We start from the raw sequence: 24,763 nt of genomic DNA on the forward strand, positions 1-24,763 counted from the left end.
CCAGGTGGCACTCTTGTATCTGTGGAGCCTCGTCTCCTCCTTTCACTGCCCGATATACTGAAGCTCAGACATTCTAATTGCTGTAACAGGGGCCACAATTTAAAAATCATGTGTGTAATAATTCTCTTTTTTTTTTAGGTTTTGTTTGAGGTGGGTTGTTGTTTCATTACAGCCGGGGAAATACAGCTGTGTGTGTACTTCTAAGTATACATGAAAGATTTTCCAATTTTCCAATCTATTAATAGCAAGGCGAAAGCCACAAGTGATTTGCCGAAGAAGAATCACAATGGCCCAAAAACACGCAGGATGACCACAGACATCATAAGGAAAGAAAGGCTTCCTCTTGAAAAACCTAGATTGCAGTACAATTCTGATTTAAGCTTTAACACACTTTCAATTTCCACTTCCCTCTTAACTTCTGTCAAAGGAAATGCCTGTTTCCTCTAGATCTCGTTAAGTATAACCTTGAAATATAGTTTCAACTGGCTGGACTCATACTTAAAACCATACAACCCGTGTTACATCAATGTAAAAACTCAGCAATGACGGAATTCCAGTTCCCAAAATGAAATGAAACTCTTGAATTGTGTTACTTCGGAGGCTTACATTAAAATGTAATTGCATAATAGATATAGAGTCATCTACAACTACTTTCACCCTTTTATTTTAAAACGTGTGTTATTTCATCCTTCTGGTATATCTTTTTTTTTAAATCTTCTTTAATCTTTTATTTTCTGTTAATCCTAATAGTTCATTGTTTTTCTTAAGTAATTTGTGTTTAGTTTGGAAAATGTTATAAATAAAGTTTACTGTCCTTTTGAAACTCAAATTGTTAAATTAACGAAACAGAAAATCCAATATTGTTAAAATAAGTTAAATATATCACTATTATCAACTAATGGATCCAATTAAACTTGGATCCAATTAAATGAATCTTCCAAAACAATGACACGGTTTTAACTTGAAATGAAAATCTGCTGACAGGCATAACAAGACTTCAGATGACCAAATAATGGGAAATCCCTCAAACATTGGCCTGCTATATATATACGACTTTACGTGTACTATGGATCATTGATAGTGTTCACTTGAGGTCAATACTTAAAAGACATTCCTCAGCACAGGCCATGGACATCCTGATTGGTGAGTAGTGGTGAGGTCATGCTTGCAAAACGCTGCTTTCTCTTCCTCTACTGATCATCTCGAGACACAGCAGAGACTCAGAAAGGAAGTAGTGGACTAGTGTTTTTAATGGATTATCTATTCACTGGTATTATTGCAAGGCATCCGGATCTGTTTTAAGGAGTAAATATGATATGTATTTTTGAGTTTACTTCCGTTCAAACTTTCACATCAGCTATGTTTATACTGCTGTGGTCACTTTGGGCTTAGGTTTCACATTACAGTGACTATTCTCAACTCATGCGGCTATTTAGCCCGAGAGGGAGACGTGCACGGTGCTGCAGCACAGACGAGCTGCTGAGGAGAGAGCCGGGCTTTGTTCCGCCTGCTGTCCTCCTTCTCACACTCCCTCTCTCTCCCTCACACACACACACACACACGCGCGCGCGCGCGCACTTTGTGCTGGGTGTATAAAAAGGGGATTGTTTATTTTTATGCCCCTCCACGCTGACAATTTGATTTTTCCTTCCTCCCGCAGTGTTCGCCATTCCCTGCTACATGGCGACGTTCGCGCGCGGCGCACCTCCAGCGGAGAGGAGCACACTTGTTGAGGGTCAGCAGTTCCAAGACCTCGTGCAGAGGAGCCGCAGCTTGACACAAAAGATCCTGCTCTCCATTCCCGACACGCACACATCCTGCATTCACTTAGAGGTGAGATACAGTTAGAGATACATGTGCCGGTTTGGATATGTTTGAGCGTTGAGGCTGCTGCGTGGATGAATCAGTGCAGGTTCTTCTTTTCTGCGAGGCTGCTTAGTGAGCACTGTGGCCCCCGTTACTTGTCTGACAGGCTGTTCACGGAGTTAAAAGTCTGTGGCTATGCAGCGGTCACTGTGCTCAATAGAAGTTCTCAATAGAATAACATGTGATGCATTATTATTATTATTAGTTAGTGGTTGTACTTCTGCTAAAAAGGGACCAGCATCAATCTCTGAATTGTGGATCTATTTCCTGCATGACGCTTCCCCACTTTTGCCTACATTTAGTTTTTAATCATTTGCACTCCTCTCTGTACATTCCACGTTTAAGGTACTTGTGTTTAGTATTATATGTTAACATGTACTATATTTACTAGTAGTTACTAGTAACTATACAGGTCAGGCAGTACATATAAAGGCTATAATGATCGTATAAAATACGATGCATCATAAACTACCCAAAAGTAAATAACTTCAGGAGCTAAATTTTTTCCCATTAATATAACTTGACACTGACAGGAGCCATGCTCCATAATGAGTACTTTGGACACTCATAGTAGATTTGTAATGCATGACTTTTTCTTTTTTGGGGATATTACTACTTTTACTTAAGTAAAGGATCAGAGTACTTCTGCCACCACTGCTTTTTTTTTAAATCATGATGTAAATGATGTAATGTCCTTGCTTCCTGTTGCATGCCAAGCTGCAATTTATGCATAACATCTCCGCGTCATCTCTCCACCAGTCTCTACAACTCAACTCCTCAGAAAATGCCAAGCTTGCGTATATGGCATCCACCATTGGCATCCCCTCTGCTCCCGTGCTCCGAGTTGTGTCGGAAAACTTCACTTTGGTAAGCATCTAGCAGGGAAACCGTTCGGTGTAATCAAACGATGGTTGAAGAACAAATAACAATGACCAGTTTGCTGTTCTTCTTTCCTATCAGGAGACCAGTTTGATACGCATGTCTGAGGGTCTTCAGCTGCACCGGGCCTTGCTGAGCTCCGTCTCTCCTCGGCTGGAAAACAAAGTGACTGGGCTGCTGGCCGACATCAAAGACCTCGTCATTCAGATCAATAAGGTAGAACGTTACTTCTAAGTTCACTGTCGTTCTTGGCAAAACAATCCCGACTTTGAGACACTTTCATGATGCTGTTCTGTCGTGCCCCCGCAGATGCTGAAGCTGGCCCGAGCAGAGGCTGTGGTGCAGCCCTCGCCGACGCCCGTGGCCTTGCGTCTACCCGGGGAATACGAAGTTCAGGTGGCAGCACACCTGACCCTGGTGCAGCTCCAGTCCTTCGGGCAGGACACGCTCCGCTGCCTCAGGAGTCTGGACCAGAGCAACGGGGAAGAGACGGAGAGCTGACCGACGGGTGTCATACTGTGACCGATTTAAGTTTATGTCCAAAACAAACCGTATTCTGCCATTTAAAAAAAAAAAATACCATATTTATTTATTTATCTGTTAAATGATTATTTTTTTTAAAATATATTTATAAAGTTATTTATGGAATATTTATTTAGGGAATTTATTTATGATTAAACTGTCCTTTTCTTTATCACATCACAATAACAGAAAATAAAAATCATCATCCTACATTCTGACAAAAGTATTATACAGTATACAATTTCAAGAATTAAAACCTATATTTATAACTTCCTCCATATCTGAGTTTAATAAAAATAATGTTTAGCAAGACAGAATATTTATTATTATTTAACTTTATTAACTCATTTTAGGGGATCGGGTGCATATTTAGGATTAATTATACATTCTGTGAACTTTCTAAATGAAACTAAATATTTTTGTATGAATCTCTCTCTTCCTGTACTGTATGTTTATATTTTCTGATACTTCAATAAAAAATTAAAAAAAAGCATTTTCCTGAAAAGGGAACAGTTACCTTTTTGTGAATGACAATGCATGACGCATCAAGCACCGGCAGTGAATCACGCTGACACATGCTGTCAATAAAATTACATCTAAAATTCCAGTGTAGTCAATACTGTAGAGAAGTGTAACTAAAAGTGAAAGAATAGCTCTTGCGTGATTATTTCTGCCACGCTGCCAGACAGATGTCCTTGAGGAAGTGTTGCAAGTGGTGGATGACGGCGTGAGAAGCACAAGCTTTTGTCACTGCTGAGGATGGTGCAAACTTCCTTGTACGTAGTGTGTCATGTGTTAGCCTCGCTAGCATGTGATCGTCATCAGTGGTTGAATCTCATGTTGTCTCTCCAGAATGTGACGCCACCATAAATACGATCTCAAACACACAATACATGAAACTCGCTTTGTGGAAGTAAATACTGGCAAGCAGAAACCGAGGATCTTCAATATGTTTTTTTCAAACTTATTTACACATTTCTTTAAGTGTGAAAAAGAAAAAACACAATACAATAGCAAAACAGTGTTTACAGAAACATGGTTATAAAAATGACATTTTCAGTTGTACTTCACCCAGTGAGACACTGAGCCAACGTGTGTGTGTGTGTGTGTGTGGGGGGGGGGGGGGGATTAGGTGCCGAGGTCAATTTAAACCCACAGCTTACAAGGCGGAGATGGCTTTGGCTGCTACTCTCCTCCCCAGCGGCAGGGTCAGGTCAGTGATGGCCAGGACAACTCTAGGTTTGGCCAAAGCAGGCAGCTTCACCAGCTCAGAAACCTGGACGCAAAAAAAGAGACAAATAACAGGTCGATGGGCATCGCGACTAAATGTGGTCTCAGTTATTTGATATGCGAACAGGCTCCAACAAAACCAGAAGTGTCTTACTGCAACAGCACCCCCAAAGCGACTCAAACTACAACAAATTAAAGTTCTCTTAAGTTGTTGCGAATACACATATGGATCCATTTCTGAGCATGACTCACTCTCTCCCAGATTTGTTTCTCTTCCCCAAAGTACTCAATCCTCAAAAATGTGTTTGCAAGCAGCAGACCAAACACAAGGTTTATGAGAAAAATTCCAAACCCTTTCCCGGTAGTGTGTGACGTAACTGAAACTCCTCTCCCTCCTTATCTCGACCTCCACTCCCCAGTTTATTCACATCTCAGCCCATAACTCACCATTGTGAAGGGCATGAACTGCAGAATGCTCCCGCGACTTCCCTGCTCCAGGCACTCGACACACTCCTCCATAAAGCTCTGTACAAACTGGGTGTGAGGCCCCGCCATCTTGGAGCCCAGGATGGAGGAAATGAGGAGGAAAAGGTTGGCTGTGGAAAAGAGAACGGGGTGTGTGAATCGTCACGGTTAAAGTAATCACACGTGTATGTGTTTTCGTGGCAGGTGATGGGCAGTTATTGCAGGAGGAGGGCATGCAGAGTGGACCATTTGTGTGTGTGTGTGTGTGTAGCACAGACAAGAGGTCTCACCCAGGACTCGGTTGAGAGGGTCCCTCATGTTGACAGTGTGGAGCTGGGAGGCGGATAGGGAACTGCTCATAGATCGGTCTCCTATGAGATGTGACGTGAGGAACAGCAGAAGAACTGACAGTTTTCATTTTATTTTGACATATGAGGAAAAAAATCAAACATACATACACATAACTGAACGTCAAAAGGGAAGTTGAAGTTAACCGTTAAGTATTCTGTTGAGAAAATGCAAATGGTTGTGAAAGTCCTGGTTGCGGGATGATCATCTTCTACATGACTCGTCTTGACATGACTAGACATGACTAGACATGTCTTTTCAAAAGGAATGGGTTGATCTCAGTTGACTTTTGGGAAATACAAAAAAAAATGAAGAAAACTCTCTCGGTTTCAGTCTTAACTACAACCAGTGAAGTAGCTCATACGTGTCTTTCCTAAGTCTTGCAACACGCTGATCTTTGACCACCTGTTTGGGAATTTCTTTATGTAGCTGTAGCTCAAAAGTGAAAATGCCCAAAGCTGAAAGCACATTTGGTCAGTCAGGTTTGAAACCAGGACCATGAGAGTAGTTTGGAACCACAATGCCACGAAAAAGAACTCCTGTTAAACTGCAGTGCTCAAGTCGGAACCTGCTGACGTTTTAAGACACTCAACAGACAATAAATGTTGAGACAAGGACAAGCTTATTAAAAATGCTTACAAGAACCAACTTGCTGGTAACTGGGTATCAGAAAGCCCATTTGCTTTTGAAACCCGTCTGGTATTTGCATAATCCCCGGCTCAGACTGTCGGACAAATGACTGTAAGGCCATAGGCTTCATAATTCAACCGTGTATAAAAACCCAGACATTAATAGACTGACCTGGACTGGAAAGGGCAGCAGACTCATCCTCATTGGAGCTGAGCAGACGCATGAGTTTAGAGGGTTGAGTGTCATCCAAGGGAAAGAGGCTGTTGTAGTCCTGCGGCCAATAAAACACATATTAGACTGCATTGTAATAAAGATCAATTATATATATATATGGAATTAGATCACAGTATTCACATACTTCAACATGTCCTTTTACCATGCTGAAAAAAAAGTGTGACATATAAAACAACCCGTATGCCAAATATGGCCTTGTGTGAATGTTTTACCTCAATATCTTCCCGCTGCCTTTTGCGTTGACGAGCAGAGAACGAGCCTTTGTGGTGAGAGGAGTACGAGCTGAGCGCGCACCACACAGACAACCTGAGGAGTTTCCCGGAGAGTAAAGTTAACACCCCCCGATCTCAAAGTACCCAAAACCACCACCACCGCCGCCGCCGTCAACGTCAAGGTATTGAGCTTCGCTTACTTGGCCAGCGCCTTCCCGGGTGGGTCTGCCAGGCTGTGCCAGTGGGCAGAGTCTGTGAGCAGGTCGGGCAGTATGGTACCCAGCAGGGTGAGGGTGATCTGCTGAGTGTCCAGGCAGAAGATGCTGTAGAGCAACTCCGCCACGCGGTCGGCCCACTCCTGTCGAGTCTCCTTCAGCAGCTCCTGAAACGCGACACAGTGCTCCGATTATTACACATAATGAGTGCTCTGACTGTTGACCACACTCTAGTTAAGGGCTCTTTGCATGCTCTGTTTTTTTTTCACAATAAGATTGAAGATCTGTACTACGTTTTTGTCCTCTTACCTTGACTAAATTGTTGGTGAACCAGAAGACCCCTCCCATGTTGAGAAGGCTCTCAAACAGGTGCAGGGCCCGGCTGTCCACCCAGCCTTTGCGCAGCACCGTCTGGAACTGCTTGCTGAGGGCCACGTGGATGGGGTCTTTGGCCGGCAGCAGGTTGCGGTAGGGGATCGGCTCCAGGCCCTCCATTGGGGGGCGCAGGGTCGCGGCGGTTTGTTGAAAGACGTCAGCACACATATGCTCCATGATGGAACTCATAATGATCACGCTGGTGAGAGAGGGACATCATTGTTTTTTTAATCCACGTATTTAATGGTCTGTGAGGGAGACCACAGCTGATCAGAAGATGAGGCTGTGTAGTAAGAGTTAGTGTTTCTGATGTTTGTACCGTTCATTGTAAAACTGCAGAGTGTTCTCCCCGTACAGCGGGGTCACAAGCTGCCGGATCATAGTCTGGGGTTTCTCCCGCTCATCCCTCCCCAGCATCCTGACGTGGGCCACCAGCCAGGCCACCGCACAGATCGCCATACTGCACACCTTGCCCTTGATGTTGTCGGTAATCTTCTACACTCGGGAGAGAGATGACGGCGGCAAGAGAAAAAGAGGAAGGAAGGATGTGGTAAAGGGTGCGGGGGTAAAGGAGAGAGGATTCTGACTAAAACGACATCCGACAACACTTGAATGGAGCCGGGTGACTTTGGAACGTCACTGCTGATGCAAGTTCTTACACGGAATACACAGAATACGTCAAACCTCACTTGAGTGATGAATCAACTTGAAAAAATAGGAAAAACTAACTTTGTAGACGATGTTGTGGTTACCGGTACTGACTGAGCATCATGTGAGCTACTGACACTCAGGAAATCTCAGAAAAGTATTTTCCAGTCAAAGGAGGGTGAAGGAAGAAAGAAAAAGAAAAAAAAATAGTAAGAACAATAAGGTTGAACCGACCTGTACTGCCTCCACAGAGAGAACGCCATTCTCCCACGCATTTAGAACTTCCAAGATGGCTGCTGGCGTGCTGAGGCAGATTTCATGCCATTTCACCTGACTGTCACAAGAGATAAACGTCAAGAGGAATGTTGAGAGCATTCATTCCAGAATGACAAAAATAAGATGAAACACTATTGTACTTAAGGCTCGGTTAAGATGGCACCTTTTTTAAAGAAAATATAAAGATCAAAAGAATCAAGAGCAGCTCTGTGGTCTAAAAAACTCAAATAATAAGGGGGAAATTGTCATCAGCTGGGTAAAGTATGTTAAGTGACACACTGTTGAATTACAGATTAGGCCCATCACTTACACTAGTTTCATCTCTGAGGAGTTGTTCAGCAGGGTGACCAGGCTCTCCACTTTGCCAGGCTCTGGTCTGAAGCAGGGGTGGTCCGGGTTCAGAGTCTTGCCATCTTCAGGCATACATGTCTGCAGCCACGTTTCGAAGAAGGGCGTCTCCCCTGAAGGGCTGGGGTCTGACAGGATCACCTGGAAAGGAGAGACACGGGGCAGCCTTTGTGCTGTATTTATCAATTTAGGCTTAAAAATCGCTCAAAGCGGACAGACGACATAGATCTAATCAAATCTGCAATATTCCGTTCAGTGAGCAGAACTGCTGCAGATAATGTTATATTACTTCTACACAGCCCTCTCTGGACCTCTTGTGGCCTCACCATGAAAGAGCAGGCTGATTTGCCAAAAAAATAACATCATTTATATTGTTTTTTTTCTTCTGTCAAGCTTGCATTGCCAAGAACTAACCTCCGAGCCGTACGTCTGCACCACATGGCAGAGCATGAGGAAGGAGATGTCGAAGAGCAGGGCCCGAACGGACGCCGACTTGGCTGAAGAGGAGGAGGGAAAAACCCTCAATGTTAGTATCTCATATAATAAGCAATGTGTCAATGAGGGGAGGAACTCCCACATTGGAACATGTCGCTCTTGTATTTCAACTCACATCCTTCGCCGCTGATGTGCTTGGGAAACTCATTAAGCCTGGAACAAAAAAACAAAAAATACATTACAAGATAACATCCTGTTCAAAAGCCACTTCCTACACCAACTGGAGTTTCCACCCTTTAAAATATGGCTGCTAATTGGTACGAAGATCAATAAATAAGTCAGCATTCTGGTGACTAAGTGACCACTACTTAGCTGAACTTGCAACTCTATTTTGCATTTACTCACTTGATGAACTTCCGGGCAAAGGATTTGAGTTTCCCAGTGGCTGCAGCTGCCGCCAAGAGCAGATCTAGGCTCTTTCCAGACAACATGTGTCCCAGGACCCCCAAAAGGCCCTCGGGCGACTTGGAGTGGTCTGCATCTACCGTCTAATGAACGAGACAGCAAGAGTTATGCTCACTTGTTCTTTTTGCATAGGCGTATTCATTGTAGTTCTGTGATCTTTGCGAGCCACCTGTGGACACTTACTCGCAGTGACACACTCATACATTTCCTTCACGTTATGCAATCTATACAAAAGCACCGAGGATGCCCTGTAAAACCTTCGACCAGGTAACGGCGCTCTACCTTGAGAATATTCGTGACAGTGGGCTCAGCTCGCAGGATGAGACCCGGGTTCGGCTGGATGTTTGCATTTTCTGCTGTCTTTAGCCTCGGGGCGAACTCCCTGTCATCGGTCCTGAATCAAATGTGCAACGGGAGAGGGACAGGAAGGCAAGGGGGGGGAGAGAGGAGACAGACACGGGGTGGAGGGGGAACATGGTGTATTGTGTGAATATGGTGACCTGAACTTCATCCTAACTAAAAATAAAGAAAAGAGATGAAGAAAAATGAAGAGTTTTGCGTCACATGTGTTCATTGTGAGATGGGAACCCGTACCGTTTTGAAGTGAGACAGGTTGTGTTTGAATCCGACAGCAGACCGAGCTTGTTGCACTCCTGCAGGAGCATGCCGAGGCAGTCACAACTATGCGAAGAAGCAATGAGAAAAATGTGAAGCGTCACGGCGCTGGCTGACCAGGAATTCAGCCTGGCTTTCTTATCTCGAATGTCTGAAAGTGAGATTACGGGAAGGGGAAGATTGGTTGTGGCAAGATCTTCGGAGCACTTACTTGCATCTCTGATCGGCTTTGTCCAGTAATGGTGTGAGCTTGAGTAAGTACTGAAATGCAATATTCACATCGTCCATGAAGTCCTGGAAAGATACATTTGCCAGGTTTTTAAGAGCGAAAGTAACCGTCTCATCACATTACATTGTTAAACAGACAGTTATTGCTTTTTTTTTTAGAACAAGACTGCTTAGAACTACTAAAAGCTCATGATTGGTGCCAGTGTGTTCATTTGTTAGAAAGACAGCAGTGAGTCTATTGTTGTACCTGTCCTTTGTCACCCTGAGGATACTTCTTCAGTCGCAGGAGAACTTGTGGGATCTGATGTAAAGAAACAAGAAATTCATTTATTTAAGTGTGGCTGAGTTGCATGTGCAAAGATACGACAACGCTTATGTAATCTGGTCTCTGGTGCCTTTATCAGTTCAAAATTTGCAGGACATCAGCATTTAATTTGACATTCATTTAAAGTCAAAAAGGACATTAAACACTGCGGCCAAGCGAAAGAGACAGATCACAAGCAGATAGCTGGTAACGGCCCTCATCTTTAAAATAGAGCTCACCTTGAGGAATGTGAAAGCAGTCCATTTGAGCTCCTCTGTGCCCTCTGGTGACTCGATGAGGCCAGTGAAGCAGGCCTTCCAGATCTCCAAGACAAAAAGATGCGCAGGGATTCGCTGTGGAGGACAAAAAAACAAAGACTGCTGCTAAAATAATAAATGACATGCACACAATAGAGAAGTCTTATTATGACTTGTGCGGGAATTTGTTAACTACCTAAACTACTTAAATTAACTACCATCAAGCTATATTCATTTTGAGGTATTAAAAGATTGTTCAGGCACTTTTCCTTTCACTGCAATTTCAAGGAAGATATAACGCTACATTTCTTTGCAACCAAATGCTCACCTGCATTCTCTTGATCATCATCAGCTGCTCCACCAGTGGCTGTGTCTCCCCGGTCAGATTCATGGTCCCCTCCAGCATGATGAAGGCGTGGACGGATGGAAAGGAGGCATGGAACTTAGGGTCACTCTGCTCAGACAGCATCATGGGAATACTGAGGAAAGAGGGACGAGTTAGCGTGACAAAGAGTATTTGTGATGCACTTTAAATGAATACATTGCCACGTCTAGGCTGAGCAGCCTCACGCCAAAGTTAAATAGCTCTACGTATTCAATATTTGGGAGCGAGGCAGGAATCTTCACCCTTTTACTAGTGACAAGCTCTCCTCTAATTTGGTTCTCAGTGTCTGGTTTGGTACACTGCCAAGGCCATCTGTCACTTTCAACACTGATTGCTCTACGTTGCTCCAGGAACCTGTGGAGGAATAACAAGAGAAACACAGTAAGATGTCTGGCACAACAATTATGCACAATAAGATTTGACCAAAACGTATTGTTTCAGGACTGGTAGCCTGTTCTAACAACCAACTTGCCGGTTATTCCAGACAATCCACTGGTGACTAAAACTCTCTACGAAACTCCGTGAAATGTCACATTAAGTTCACAAATTAATTTCATGTGGCTTTGACAATGAAGACCCACGATCGTATTGAAAAAATATATATTTGTGCCCAAGTGTATTTGCACAATCCTTTGTAAACTCATTCACACACACACACACACACAATCGTACCACCTTGTTCCTCCAACCGAGCGATGTGGACCAGGGCTCTGTTCTTGGTGCTGTTCATTAAATTGTGAAGCCTCTCCTGGCAGCCTCTCAGAATGGCCTCTGTGCTGGCTGACGGCCCCAGTTCTCTGAGCTTCTCACAGTACCAGGCACAGCCCTGCAGCAGCCACACCACCACTCCGAGCAGAGCCCGACACAGCCCGATGCATTCCTCTGCTTTCCCGTGACAGCTTCGGAGTCAGAGACGAGAGGTAGTGAGTCAGAGATTGTTTAAATTCGAAGAAACGTGTGACTTTTCCAAAACCATCTTAACTTTTTTCTTTTTTTAAACCAAGTAATAGTGAAGGTACACAGTAAAAATAAAACATTAGGCTTAGATAAGAAGAGAAGTTTGAGTAATCGCAATAACATTAGTCTCAGCAAGATGTAAATAAACTAAATCATAAAACATAATCTACATAGCCCATTTAACATGGTTATTAATGTTTCTATGCAATCAGTGAACACTGATGCTTGCCATAACTCACTGAGTTTTATGGTTGTATTAGGTATTAATATATCATTACAAAAATGGAGAAATGTGCTTTCTTAATTCAAACCAGGCATAAAACTCCTACATCAAAACCGATGCAGCTACGTGCTAGACTTGTGTCACGGGTAATACTAAGGATATCGAATGCACAACACTGTCACGGATCATTTTTACATACCTGAGACGATGGCAGAACATGTCCATTATCTCCAGCAGGGATTTTACACACAGCTCCCGAGAAAAGTCATCAAACTATCAGAAAAGAGACATTCATGAAAACCTCTCATATCTTACAGTAAACTGCATTACGCCATAACGTTCCTCAAGTGTAAAGTACCTTGCTGAGGGCTGTAAGCACACTGGAATAAGACACCATCTAAGGAGAGAGAAGGTAAAGATGTTTGCATAACAATAACACTGTTTGACACACTCCTCAGTTACACCATTTTTTTTTTCTCTCACCTGGGAACTTATAGCATATTTGAGGTAAGACAAAATAAGAGGGTTGGGAGAGGGACCAATCATCGCCTGCTCCATCAGGGCCTCTGGAATACACAAACATCGTTTAAAGCCACAGTGAAATGACAACACGATCACTGGTATTAATAATGAGTATGATGGCCAGGGGACTTTACAGTCTTTCATCTAACCTGCCAGGTTCAGATAGTCCCATGATGCTCCCTTTGGGAAGTTTTTCTTGATGTTTATGGCCCACTGGTAGTCACTCCATCGTTCTTTCCAAGCCTGTAGAATGGCTTGCTTCAGATTGACCACCTTCATCCTGGTAGAAACGACCATACACTTTGTAAATATATATATATATATATATATATATATATATATATATTTAAACCCGAAGACACTATTAGACGCTATTAAAGCAACTTTTCAGTAAACCTTTATTAGCGATACCACTCAGTCTAGTTTACTGTAGTTTACATGCGTTGTACATAATTTGGCAGCTTAACGTTAGCTTTTAGCTGTCGATGTCATTCATTACGTTAACTACTGAATTAAGACACAGTTGTATTGCTGAGTGCAAAAAACAATGTATGCCACAGCACATACGACAACTCCCAGAGTAAAATATTTAATCACTAAATGTGATTCTTACCTGACTTTTTCCGTTTTTCAAAACATAAAAGATATTTGTTTGTAGCTTCTCCACTTCACAATACACAGAACGCCATTTTTGTTGCAAACTACGTAAGCGTTCGTTGGTTAATCTTCTGACGTCTCAGTATTCTTCTCTCTGATTGGTTAGAGTAAATTCAACGCTCAATGGCGGAGTAATAACCCAACAACGTCACAAGATGGCGCACTTTACAAAGTCAAAGCTTGGCACTGCATGTAAAATATATCCTGCAATAAACACAGTGGTTAAAAACAAAACGGCAAACTAACCAACTGGAGAAGTACTTACAAATTCAACAATAGTTAGCTAGTTAATTTAGCTGAGAAAACCCACATCTACTTATCCAACGTAACGTACGTTAGCTAGTTTCAAAAAGCTTTAGCTAGCTAAGTATTATAAGGTAAGTTAACTGTCATATTACGGTCAGGCAGGGTTAATTACGTAACGTTAAGTTATTTCAAATTTTACCAATTATCTTTTCCATGGTATACAATGAAATGCTTTGTTGGCTTATGTAATCACCCAATTCACTGCAGTTTCATCTTTTTTGAACAAGGTTTTTGTCTATTATGTCACACCTTAGAGATGGAATGAAAAGCAAAACATATTGTCTTGACAACATTCAAGGTCCTAGACATACCAGACAGCAGGTTTGAAGTATAATTTGATATGTGAGACTAGATCAAAAGTTTTGGATTGGTACCCTTATTGAATTGTTACAAAACAATATTACTGCTAAAACTAATCTAAAGAAGCCCCATTTAGATAAAAGGAGTATGGAAAGTGTTTTTGATACAAAAGCATGGGCTGCAAAGTTTTTCTTACTGTCCCCATTTCCACTTTTGCCTTCAGTTCTTCGTCACGCTAAAAGGGATACTGTTCTCCTTATCAAACCAACCAACTACTTCTGCGAGTGAAGGTCCTGTATTGAGTCTGCCTTAACAAAGACCCTCATTCTGCCTGACACTGGAGACGTTGTCCCGGCTTGAGCGAGGTGTGTGTCCTGGGACAGAGTGATGCCAGTCAGCAAGAGATGATCCATGCTTCCTGGCGCATAGTGTAGGTAGGCTAGGGATGAAGAGGGTGTGAGGTGTATGTGTGTGTGTGTGGAGGCGTATTTGAGGAGAAGTACCTTTTACCGGTTGCCATTCACTGAGAGCTGCATTAGAGAAGGGTGCTGACAGATTTGAGTCCACCCCTGGGGAGACCAGAGAGACTGTAGCCACAGCTCTGTGTCTCTTCTCATGACCTCACTGCTGGGATGGACACAGTTTTGCTGACTGTTATTTTTCTTCTCAGTTACTGTGTGGTTTGCTTAAGTTTAAAACTATTGGCTGTGGCTTATTCCAATACAATAAAGCTTACTAGCATTTAGTGTGTGGCACTCAAAGCTCCCCAAAATCACCTTACACGGAATCATTCCATTTAGGACTTGTTTAAGGGAAGATACTGTTCACAACATGCTTTGTTGATTTTCGTATCTTATAATTTTCGTGTTATTTTGAATGAGATGTTTCTCAAATGTAATTTTATAGGTGTTCTGTCCTCAGAGCTCCGTTGTACTGGCAGCTACCTTCAAACCACAGCACTATACAATTACACTCAACTATGTGGATTGTATTTATTGTGTTTTTGTGGAAACTACTTATTGAATCCATCAGGGGAAATTAAAACCCATTAAACATCCACCTGTATGTTGCACAGACAGGCAGAAGAGGATAATCTTTATGAAATAATAGAAGTAAATAGAACTAATATGTCATGGCTTGTGTCTCTGAGCGGTTGTAGAACTGTATGTGTTTTACAGTAGACCTGTTCCACAGTACATAACTTCACTATCTCGCCCTTTCTTTCTCTCTTTCTCTGAAGCCCACTGAGGGCCTTTGGGCAGACATATGTAATTACCAAGGGTTGAGAGACAGGAAATGAGAGTGGCCCCCTTATGTCCCCTCAGGTTGTCCGTTCATGTTGCTTCATGAATCAGGATAGACTGGAGGCACCTGCTGTAACCGAGAGAAGACAAGGTACATGACGTGTCGCCCATGTTTGATGCCGCACATGACTCCTATCTCTAATTAGAGCTCCAAATGGCAGCCTCGTCACACGTTACACGTTGGACATACATAATCTGTCAAAGTATGAAATCAATTATTAACTTAATTCTTAATTCTTAAACAAAACGATAGAACAGTGGTTCACCCACACAGGTGTTTTCAATGTATTCTTTGCCTAATTAGATCTCTTCTCAGGACAGTGTGAGCGTGTCTAGACATGCTTGATTGACATCTCTCTCACTTTCCTGTGACATCATGTGTACTATATATAGTGTACAGAGGTCTAATTAGCCAAGTGGAAGCACCTGTGCTGGGCTTTGAACAGTTTTTACTTCGTATTTTTTGAAAGACAGCCCAGCTGGGTACTTAGCTAGCACTCTGGCTTCTCTCAAATTTGAGTGGTCGTTCCTTCTCATGTGGTTTCAGCACTGTCATTATTTACACCTGTGACGACACCTAATGTCAAAATATCTTCTTTAAAAGAGCCCAATGTATTTGAGCCCAAGTGATCGGATGATGTCATCTTGTACATTTGCTGTGTACTTGTGGTGTGTACTTGGGCACTGTTGACAGCTAATGGACAACACAGTGGGCTCTTGGCTTATCTGACAAGACGACAAGCGTGGGCAGTTGTGTCTCTTCCATTTCGGCAACAGACAACAAAACATGTCTCAGTTACTGGATAAATTCCCATCACACTTGGGACACTTGTGTTGTGTTTTAGAACAACACACAGTCGGTGTCTCTTTATAGAATTAGTTCATTTATCCCTCAGTATGTACCAATCATTGATCTCCTAATATAGTGCTATGGATTACTCACTTCATACAGTCATTATAAACGGTTAATACTATCATACTTGAGAGTTTTGCACACGTCTTGACGTACTTTCAAACTCTGCTACAGTAATAAACATATACATATAACAATGGTGTTTTTCATCCAATTACATTATCCACATCTAGTGAACTATAAAACATATTTCACTTTGCACTTAGATTGCGTAAGATAGAATGACATGATATTTGATTTAATCTGAAGTGGATTTAGGTTTGTACTATATTGTCCAATGGGATGAGCTTAAATATATTAATGTATATGAATTCCTACGTAGTAGATAATGTTTTCCATACAGAAAAGGCGTAGTTATAATAACATAGATCTCAGGCTTCCAGTACGTATCTTTGATTAAGTGATACTATCGCAGGAACTAACAGGGAGATAATTTAGCGGTGAAAGTGTGGCCAGAGAGCCACACGCGGCTTGACACTGAGGAGTTTTATATAGCCCCTTCAACACGATTTCCCCTCATTTTACTGTCATCAAGAGTTCAGGCTACAGGGAGTTTATTCCGGCATTAATTATAACTGGTCTATATGGGCTGGCTGGCAGGGAGCCTGGTGAGGCTACTTGCTGCATCCTTTCATATCCTTTAACAGGCTCCCGAAGTCTTCTGAAGGTGTAACGCTTTTTGTTTTATGTCATGTGAGCAAATGTGTGAGTCCAGGACCCAGCTGGCATAGTCAACTGTTCCCTGGGAGTCACAGGAGGGACATTCACAAGGGACCCTGGGTGTCAACTTGCCATTGCATAATTTAGACGAAATATCGTCTATCCGTCTATCCGTCTATCCGTCTATCCGTCTATCCGTCTATCCGTCTATCCGTCTATCCGTCTATCCGTCTATCTATCTATCTATCTATCTATCTATCTATCTATCTATCTATCTATCTATCTATCTATCTATCTATCTATCTATCTATCTATCTATCTATCTTTTTGTATAAAACCAAATTACAGTTCAGGTTGGTCCCTCAGCCTCAAGCTATTTTTTTCTTTGGGACAGCAGGTTAAGTGGCAACAGCTTCCATATGGTAATAATAATTAGAATACAGGCTGTTGCATCAGTGGCATTCATAGCTCTGGCATTCAGAAAACTGCTAACAAAACATCATTGAATGGTGGCATTTTCTTCCTGAGGGATAGGTAGAAATAGCCAATATAAATTTGCTTACCTTGTTGGGAAAATCTAGCAACAAATAGCACCTACTGTAAAACAGCATTGCACCGTAGAGCCCCTAAGTTGGTAAGGTTAACATAGATAAACAAATGCCTGCAAATACAAGAATAGTGTGGGATTCTACCTGCTGAGAATGACTCAAGTAACTGAACTCATAGTTTATCCATCCCAATATGCTACTCATCCCTTCTGAATGAAATATCTGTTGGATTATATAACAACCATTTCACTTACAGGGCAGTTTTTCCTGACATGCCCTTAATTACCCAGGACCTCTTGGCATCTAATCCCGCTATAACAGTACACCAGTTTGACATCACAGCATTTAAAAGAAGTTCCAGAACCATGCATCATGCATTAGCCACTCATTAACACGGCCCCGCCACTAATCCTGAAAGCTTCACTTCTACTTTATGTGTGTGACACCGAGCCACACAAAGCCTAATACACACTGCCAGGGCCCGTAATCAAACTTGGCAAATGCTTCCAGCATAGCCCCTGTGATCCCAGTGTCAGTTAGTGCTGCGACCCAATGCCTGAGCTCAGCACAACCAGTGGCCAGCATGCTAATCCCACATCTGTCGCTCACTGTGGGTGATTTAAACACCCCAACCTGAATTATTTAGAAAGAACTGACGGCCACAGATCTCGTGCAACGAGTTCAGGATTATTCATCACCAGTGAAAAATGTGTACCGCGGTGCTGATGACGTCATTGTACTAGCGAGCTCAGATACTTGCATACCTCTTTCATCTCTTCCCTCTAAGGGTGTCAAATACCAACGCTTTGTCGTGCCCCATGCGACCGGTACCGATGCACAGGGCACCCTTTTGAGTCTGCATACGATGCACTTTCAAGTAACAATCTAAATCCCTCCGCTTCATTATTAGACGATCAGAGAAAATATTGACTGTGATGACATCGTATGAAGACCAAAAAAAACATAAAAACACACAGGGCGAGGGAGGGTAGGTGGATGGGTTAAACAAACACAAGATTTTAAACCAGAAGACCCAGAGTCACGAAGTGTTGTGGAGTTATTTTGTTAGTTTTCCGTACTTACGGCATGCACGATACCAGGACCCTGAAACTGAAGCAGCTAAATAGAATTCAGCCATCATTCATTTTATTCTTTATGTGTCATTCCTGCTGTGACATGACGAGATGTCTTCAGTGGAAAAGTCATCGTGCAATCGAATGCTTCAAAAACAATAAGGTTTCCTCAGTTCTGCTGTAGTAGAGTAATAATGATCTCTCATGTGTTGTTACTCCATTGATCTGATAAAGTCAGCTGCAGGCCTCTTGCCCAGTTCAGTGGAGCCAAAAGGCTCCGGGCCGCTGTTGTTGTTTTTGTGTGTCACAGTGATTAATTAATGAGCCTTCCCTAATAATTGGCTCCAGACCAGGAAGTCATCTGACTGTGGTGACTTCATTCTTGATCTCTCATCTTAACCCCCCCCCCCTCACTAAGATGTTTTACTACCTCAGCTACCACTTCATCCATTCACGCTTGAGGATGTCTGAGGTTTGTATTGGATTTTGTATTTCAATACCGCCCATGACTGCCGGGCCACGCAACAAAAAGAGATGAAAACAACCTTTTTTTCACAGTTAGTTTTTAATTTAATAATTTAAATGACTAAAATCAAGAGCCCAGTAGACAATTTGCTGGACATAGGAAGACTTCTACAGAGGTCAAAAGTGTTTCCAATCATCCCTTTAAGAGAAATACCTGTTAAATCATGAGGATCTGTACCGAAATGAAACAACAGAAATCAAATCATTGAAAAGTGAGACAAGAATCATATTTTTGCCCCTCATTAGTGATTTCATTGTAGTACTCTAATAAAAACAGATAAATATTGATTGCGGTATTCTATCAAAAAGAACTTTGTATAAAAATAAGCAGGTTGTTCAGCCTCCTGCTCCCTAGTATACTTTTTAAGTTACTATGCTTTTTACACTATAAACCTTTATTTTTAGCTAAAACAAGTGTGTGTGTTTCTTTTGTAAGGGCTCAGGTGGGCATCATCAAAGCTAAAACAATCTGCAAAAAAGTTGTACAGTAGAAATGCTTCAGCTTTTCTTTGCCAGTGAGTAGGTGCAGAGGCTTCACACATCAGTGTATAGAACCTTCCCAGAAGGCAATAAGCATAATAAATATTTTGGGCTGGGTAAAGAACGCTTCACTTATTTGCCAAAAAAATGCTCTTTATATTTTACTATATCCCACAATGTTCTAAAAAGCAACATATTACCTATAGAAATATCATATATATTAAATGACTATTAGGAAAATATTAGTCATTGTGACCAACATAACGACCTTTTTATGGTTCTCTATGAAATTCAACTAAAATTGACATAACGTCCACGTTTTAGTGAGGTAACAGATAAACTGGACGTGATAAACAGTATTTGTCACACAAACATTAACATGTTTAGGTTTGAGTGATCATTTCTCACTAGGCATTTAGAATAAGGATTATTTTTTTAAATGCTATTGTCCATGCCAAAGAAAAAAAGTTATCATGCATTATAATTGTGCCTCTTAAACTACTAGCAAATGATTGAATCTGTAACTACAACTTAGTTTACTCATTTAGTTGATTTGGTTTTAACGTTTCGTTGAACAGGGTTTTGCTTTAATTAGTTGCAAATCTTTAGGAATAATTCGCAAACTGGAGACTCAAACACCTTTTTGGAATGTGACTATCCATTTTTCAAGATCCGTCTAAACTGTTTTTTGGAAGATTACGTTGGGAACAATCACTTAAGTCTGAGCTACACTCATTACTTTGGTATCAAATCTGAGGACTCGTATGCATATGTGTGCAATAAACTAAAGACTGCAGGGTCATTCTCCTCGCATCATGCCTTTAACTCATTATCTGGGAATCAAGAATTATAAATATGCATGCTCGGTGTATTACAAGATAATTATTAATGATATGCCTTCTAAAATTAATTCAGAAAGATGTGCTTTAGTTTTTATTGCTTCCATTCAACCTTGGTCCAATGTATTAACTCATTGTATTAGCATATTGCTAAACATGCATTTACAGTACGTAATGTTTGCAAATGCCAGAGGAATCAATATGAGGAGTGAAGGAGGAAGCTGTTTCCTCTTAATTTCACTGCTGCTCATGTGTGTCTGTTTAGAGAGCAATGAGGGTTTTTAGTCAAACTTAGTCTTGCACACATTCTTTTTTTGTTGTTAAAGGATACATTTCTTACATAATTATTAGATAGTATTTTGTCATCATCTATAAACCAGGTAAAGTGTCAAACAGAGATTGACTCTGTTATTAATAATGTAAAGAGCATCTAAATTTACCCACTTTTGATGTAAAATGAATAGCCATCTAGGGCCGGAGACTGTAGATTGGCTAACACGTTTGGACTACTCTAACCTTATTAGCATAACGCAAAGTGTTTTAGACACATTAACCCTTGTGATGCTTGTCCTTTTAGCATTTGGAATGGATGCTTCTAGGGTAGTTTAAAATAATTATAATTTTTTTAAGCGATACATGAAATTTTGACTATCAACTAAATTTAACTTTAATTGATAAACGTAACAGCTACTTTTAGAAATGCAGTTCATGCATTTTTCCTTTTCTTCAGGCGAAGCATTAGGTATTAATCAAAGTAATGTCATTACATCATTTCATCTCAAACAGAACTCAATAGGATGTCTCTCCCCTGATACTGTTAACAATATGCATAGATTCATTTTTAAAGAGGACAAAAGCATAAAGTGTCATCAATTTATACCAGTTTGTTAGTCTGAATTTCCCCGTGAAAGAAAACTTGTTATCGAATACTAGTATACAGGTTTCACTTTAACTTAGTTTATACAAGTTGTGAAAGTAAAGGTCCACGTTAAGGTGCATCTCTTTGTGGAGTTACAAATCGCTGCTATTCAGTTATTTATTGAGTCAATACAATTTGGGATATTGCAACCTGTATCTTGCAGACATGATATTTTGAAGAACTACAAAATGTTTTTTTAAGACAGTTGTCCTCCATTTGTGCTTTTATTTTACCTGACTACTTATTAATGTTTGTACATGACATGACATGTGTTGGCCAGTGCAACCAAATCATGGTGTTGGTGGCTTAAGATGTTTGTTTTTAAGATAAGGTTAAGAGATTATAAATAAAGTGATGCTTCATACAATTGAATTTCTGTTCAACATATTCCTATATGCTCTTCTTAGTGCAATCAATTGTGCCTACAATGGTAGATTTTGGGACCACACCAATACACGAAGGAAGGTGTGGAATTATGTTGTACTCAGTGGCTCACGGTCAGATGTTTTATCACGGCTCATTGCATCTGAATGCTGCAATGCACGCATCTTCAACGTGTCACTGAACGCAGGTCCAGTACATTACAGCAATGCGAGAAGATCTCAAGAGAGGCCTTGTAACACTATTATTTGTGCCCAAGATCAAGTTGAAATAGCAACTTCTATTTGTTGGGTGGGGGAAACTGATACTGCACACAAAACATAACTTACCTAAGCAATGTATTTACACCTACAATTTGATTATAAGGTTCTGTCATAGGTTTTGATGCACTATCATTGAACACTCTCAACTCAAAATGACCATGTGAAAAAAGATTCAAGTTTCCATTCAGGAAGAAGGTCTTTCCCTAGCCTTTTCCTTGATTGTAGACATTCCTTACCACAATTTTCTAAGCTGTGTACTCTTTCTTTCCCCCATTTCTTCCAGTTAAGTCCCTTTTACTGTTGTCAGCTTTTCCTATGGCACTTTGCATTGTTCTGCATTTCACCCTTGGATACAGTTATTGAAAGTTGATCCAGGGTCAATGGTGTCGAGGTCATATTTCCGACTCTCTGCGATAGGACCTTTGATCCAGCGCCCTGGTGGTCTGTAAGCGTTCAAACTCATGTCGGCTGTTCCTGTCTGGACTGAGGTTCGCCAGTGCCCTGCTACCACCACCTACATCCTCCTCCCCATCGTCGCGGCTGAGGAAGGCCAGCTCATTTTCATAGCAGAAAGAGTTAGAGCTTGGGACTAAGAACTTGTTCTCAACCATGTCCTTGGCACTGCAGCGGGGGGTGGACGGCACCTCGTAGGTTTTGTGAAAGTGAGAGAAATCCACCTTGTACACGTTCTTCTCCTCAAACAAGACTGGCTCGAAACGGTGACCCCAAAGGACCTCGGAGGCTAAGTAGGAGCTGCGAGCCTGCGTGGTCATGGCGGTCGCTTCAACCATCCCCTCCAAGATGACGACAATCTCAAAGTCTGCTGTCTCCAAGTCCTGTTTGCTGATCCCAAACAGGGGGCTCTCCTTATCTATCCCATGGAGAATAGTGATGGGGGAAACCAAGAAAATCCTGTCCAGACCTTTATCAAAGCCCACATTAATGTCTATCTGGTCTAGAGGAATGTATTCCCCCTCGTCAGTGATCCGAGCTTTGATGAGCTGTGCCCTAACATGGGCCTCTACAATGTGGCTCTTGCGAAGGTTCCCCACCCTCCACATTAGGCACAGCTTTCCATCCCGCATGGCAATGACAGCATTGTGGCTAAACAACAGCGTTTGTGCTCGCTTCTTAGGCCTCGCCATCTTGGCCATGATGGCGCCAATCATGAAGCAGTCAATGATGCAACCCACGATGGACTGGAAGACCACCATGAAGACAGCCACCGGGCACTCTTCAGTCACACAGCGATAGCCATAACCTATGGTAGACTGTGTTTCAATGGAGAATAGAAAGGCGGCCACAAATCCATTGACCTGTAGGACGCAAGGAGTGAAGTTGTCGTCTCCGGCGGGGTTATCCAGATCTCCATGCAGCAAAGCAATGACCCAAAAGGCTAAGCCAAAGGCCAGCCAGGAGACAACAAACACAAGGGTGAAGACTAACAGCATCCATCGCCAGCGAATATCAACACACGTGGTGAAGATGTCGGCCATGTAGCGCTGCGACTTATTTTCCATGTTGGCAAACTGCACATTGCACTGGCCATTCTTTTTGACGAAGCGGTTGCGGCACTTGCGGCGTGTGTGGATCTTGCCATTGCCAAAGCCGTTCATACCATGCATGGTACTGAGGCGGAGGCCCTCTTCCTCAGATGACACAATGCTGTAGCGGTTGATTCTTCCCACACTCATGCTCCTGGCGGCACCTCCGGCTGCAGGGTCAGTGCGGAGGTACGGGCCTGGAGTGATCGAGGCCCCTCACAGCGGGATCACTGGCTAAGGTGCATTTTAGTGAGTCATAGACAGGGAGCTGGGTGGGAGTCTTGAGCTTTAATCCAAACCCTGTAGAGAATGCCGGGAGAGGAGAACAATGTAAGCGTCTTTCTGTGACATAATGGTCAAATCACACCATACATGTGTATGAAATCACATACACAGTCAACAAAAGAACCAACCATGAAATCCTTCAGCGGCTGAACATAAAAACCTTGTCAAACGTACATAATACATAAATAGTTCTGCTAGTGGCCCAAAAAGAATGCCACTAATATTTATAGATCATTTCCCTGAATGAGCACAAATTACCAATTCACCATCATCATCACTTACAGTTTCTATAAGTCTTCCTGTTTACTAATGCAGTGAGTAGTCAGTCTACGGGGGGCCAGCTTCTGATAAGTTTGTCCTCTTGCAAAATCTGATGTTTAATATGATAGGAAACAATAAGGAAGATGATGAATGTGTTAACAGTGACAGTAAACACTGTTATGCGTTGTGAGATCACCCTGTTCACTGTCCCTCTTGTCTGTACAAGGTTTATAGTGTCAGTATCTATAATACCGGTTACTCCAGTTCATTTACACTCCTTCTCCTCGCCATCTTGCTCTCTTTAAACATCACGACTCCAAATCCAATTGGTCCTCACTGAAGGGTCCTCATGTCTTTTGATGTTGGCTGGGTAAGTGAAGAGCTGGTCGCACAGCAGATCCACTTCTGTCACATGGCTTTTCCTGTGCTTTTCTCTTTCAAATTAGACGGTTGGCAGTGGAGACAAACTAAGTCACCTACCAGATGTTTATTATTCTGTAATGGAAAAAAAATGACCGGCGTGTGAGTCACTTCTCGTATCTGGTTCGGTGTTTTATGAAAATTAGGAGGGCTGTCAAATTTCAGGCCTACTAGTGATAGGGAAGGCTATCACATGCTAGTTTTCAGCACTCTTGCTTGTATTTATAGATTATCAGCAGCGTGCCATGCAGTCATCACATATTCAACAGACAATCTGCGCGCCTCTATTTCTGTTTTGGCCTTAAGTTTGCCATTGTCCTTTCACTACAATACTTTTGTGAGACTGGGTTGTGTGTGTGTGTGTGTGTGTGAGTATTTAAACATACTCCGAGGGGACTTGTGTATCTATGCCACTGACTCCATGGACATGCAATTCTAGATGCAGG

General features: G+C 42.0%; 3 protein-coding genes across 5 annotated transcripts; 1 reads left to right on the top strand and 2 right to left on the bottom strand.

Moving 5' to 3' along the window:
- Positions 1-1,510: 1,510 nt before the first annotated feature.
- csf3a (colony stimulating factor 3 (granulocyte) a) lies at positions 1,511-3,552 on the top strand. Its single transcript, XM_079183101.1, has 4 exons — positions 1,511-1,833; positions 2,626-2,733; positions 2,827-2,961; positions 3,055-3,552. The coding sequence occupies exons 1-4, from the start codon at positions 1,681-1,683 to the stop codon at positions 3,244-3,246; spliced, it is 588 nt and encodes a 195-aa protein (XP_079039227.1). The 5' UTR covers positions 1,511-1,680; the 3' UTR covers positions 3,247-3,552.
- Positions 3,553-3,562: 10 nt separating this feature from the next.
- Positions 3,563-13,321, bottom strand: med24 (mediator complex subunit 24). 3 transcript variants are annotated; one of them, XM_079183099.1, is made up of 26 exons: positions 13,253-13,321; positions 12,789-12,919; positions 12,601-12,683; positions 12,476-12,514; positions 12,317-12,390; positions 11,610-11,836; positions 11,180-11,291; positions 10,881-11,031; positions 10,535-10,648; positions 10,239-10,292; positions 9,975-10,057; positions 9,743-9,829; positions 9,431-9,530; positions 9,089-9,231; positions 8,859-8,896; positions 8,663-8,745; positions 8,211-8,389; positions 7,859-7,958; positions 7,296-7,471; positions 6,911-7,175; positions 6,587-6,768; positions 6,387-6,480; positions 6,112-6,211; positions 5,253-5,333; positions 4,945-5,093; positions 3,563-4,543 (listed from the first exon to the last, which is right to left on the bottom strand). In XM_079183099.1, exons 2-26 carry the CDS (start codon positions 12,916-12,918, stop codon positions 4,427-4,429), a joined length of 2,961 nt encoding a protein of 986 aa, XP_079039225.1. In that variant the 5' UTR covers position 12,919; positions 13,253-13,321; the 3' UTR covers positions 3,563-4,426. The 3 variants fall into 3 exon arrangements, with proteins under 3 accessions (XP_079039225.1, XP_079039224.1, XP_079039223.1); XM_079183098.1 differs by having other exon boundaries at positions 11,613-11,836; positions 12,789-12,939; positions 13,253-13,318; XM_079183097.1 differs by having other exon boundaries at positions 12,789-12,939; positions 13,253-13,318.
- An 8,878-nt stretch (positions 13,322-22,199) lies between these two features.
- On the bottom strand, positions 22,200-23,501 carry kcnj12a (potassium inwardly rectifying channel subfamily J member 12a; the record flags this gene model as incomplete). Its single annotated transcript, XM_079182177.1, has 1 exon — positions 22,200-23,501. One exon carries the CDS (start codon positions 23,499-23,501, stop codon positions 22,200-22,202), a length of 1,302 nt encoding a protein of 433 aa, XP_079038303.1.
- Between the last annotated feature and the right edge of the window lie 1,262 nt (positions 23,502-24,763).

Source organism: Pholis gunnellus (genome assembly GCF_910591455.1).
Source record: "Pholis gunnellus genome assembly, chromosome: 21".
NCBI classification, from domain to species: Eukaryota; Metazoa; Chordata; class Actinopteri; order Perciformes; family Pholidae; genus Pholis; species Pholis gunnellus.

Bases quoted from the DNA above. Each gene is read 5' to 3' on its own strand.
- csf3a (XM_079183101.1), top strand. From the start codon at position 1,681: ATGGCGACGTTCGCGCGCGGCGCACCTCCAGCGGAGAGGAGCACACTT. The intron at 2,734-2,826 runs GTAAGCATCTAG...CTTTCCTATCAG, and splicing joins TGTCGGAAAACTTCACTTTG to GAGACCAGTTTGATACGCAT. The intron at 2,962-3,054 runs GTAGAACGTTAC...GTGCCCCCGCAG, and splicing joins TCGTCATTCAGATCAATAAG to ATGCTGAAGCTGGCCCGAGC.
- med24 (XM_079183097.1), bottom strand. From the start codon at position 12,936: ATGGTCGTTTCTACCAGGATGAAGGTGGTCAATCTGAAGCAAGCCATT. The intron at 11,032-11,179 runs GTGAAGATTCCT...CTCTTTCCTCAG, and splicing joins AGCTTGTCACTAGTAAAAGG to TATTCCCATGATGCTGTCTG. The intron at 8,897-9,088 runs GTGAGTAAATGC...TTTTTGTTCCAG, and splicing joins TTTGCCCGGAAGTTCATCAA to GCTTAATGAGTTTCCCAAGC.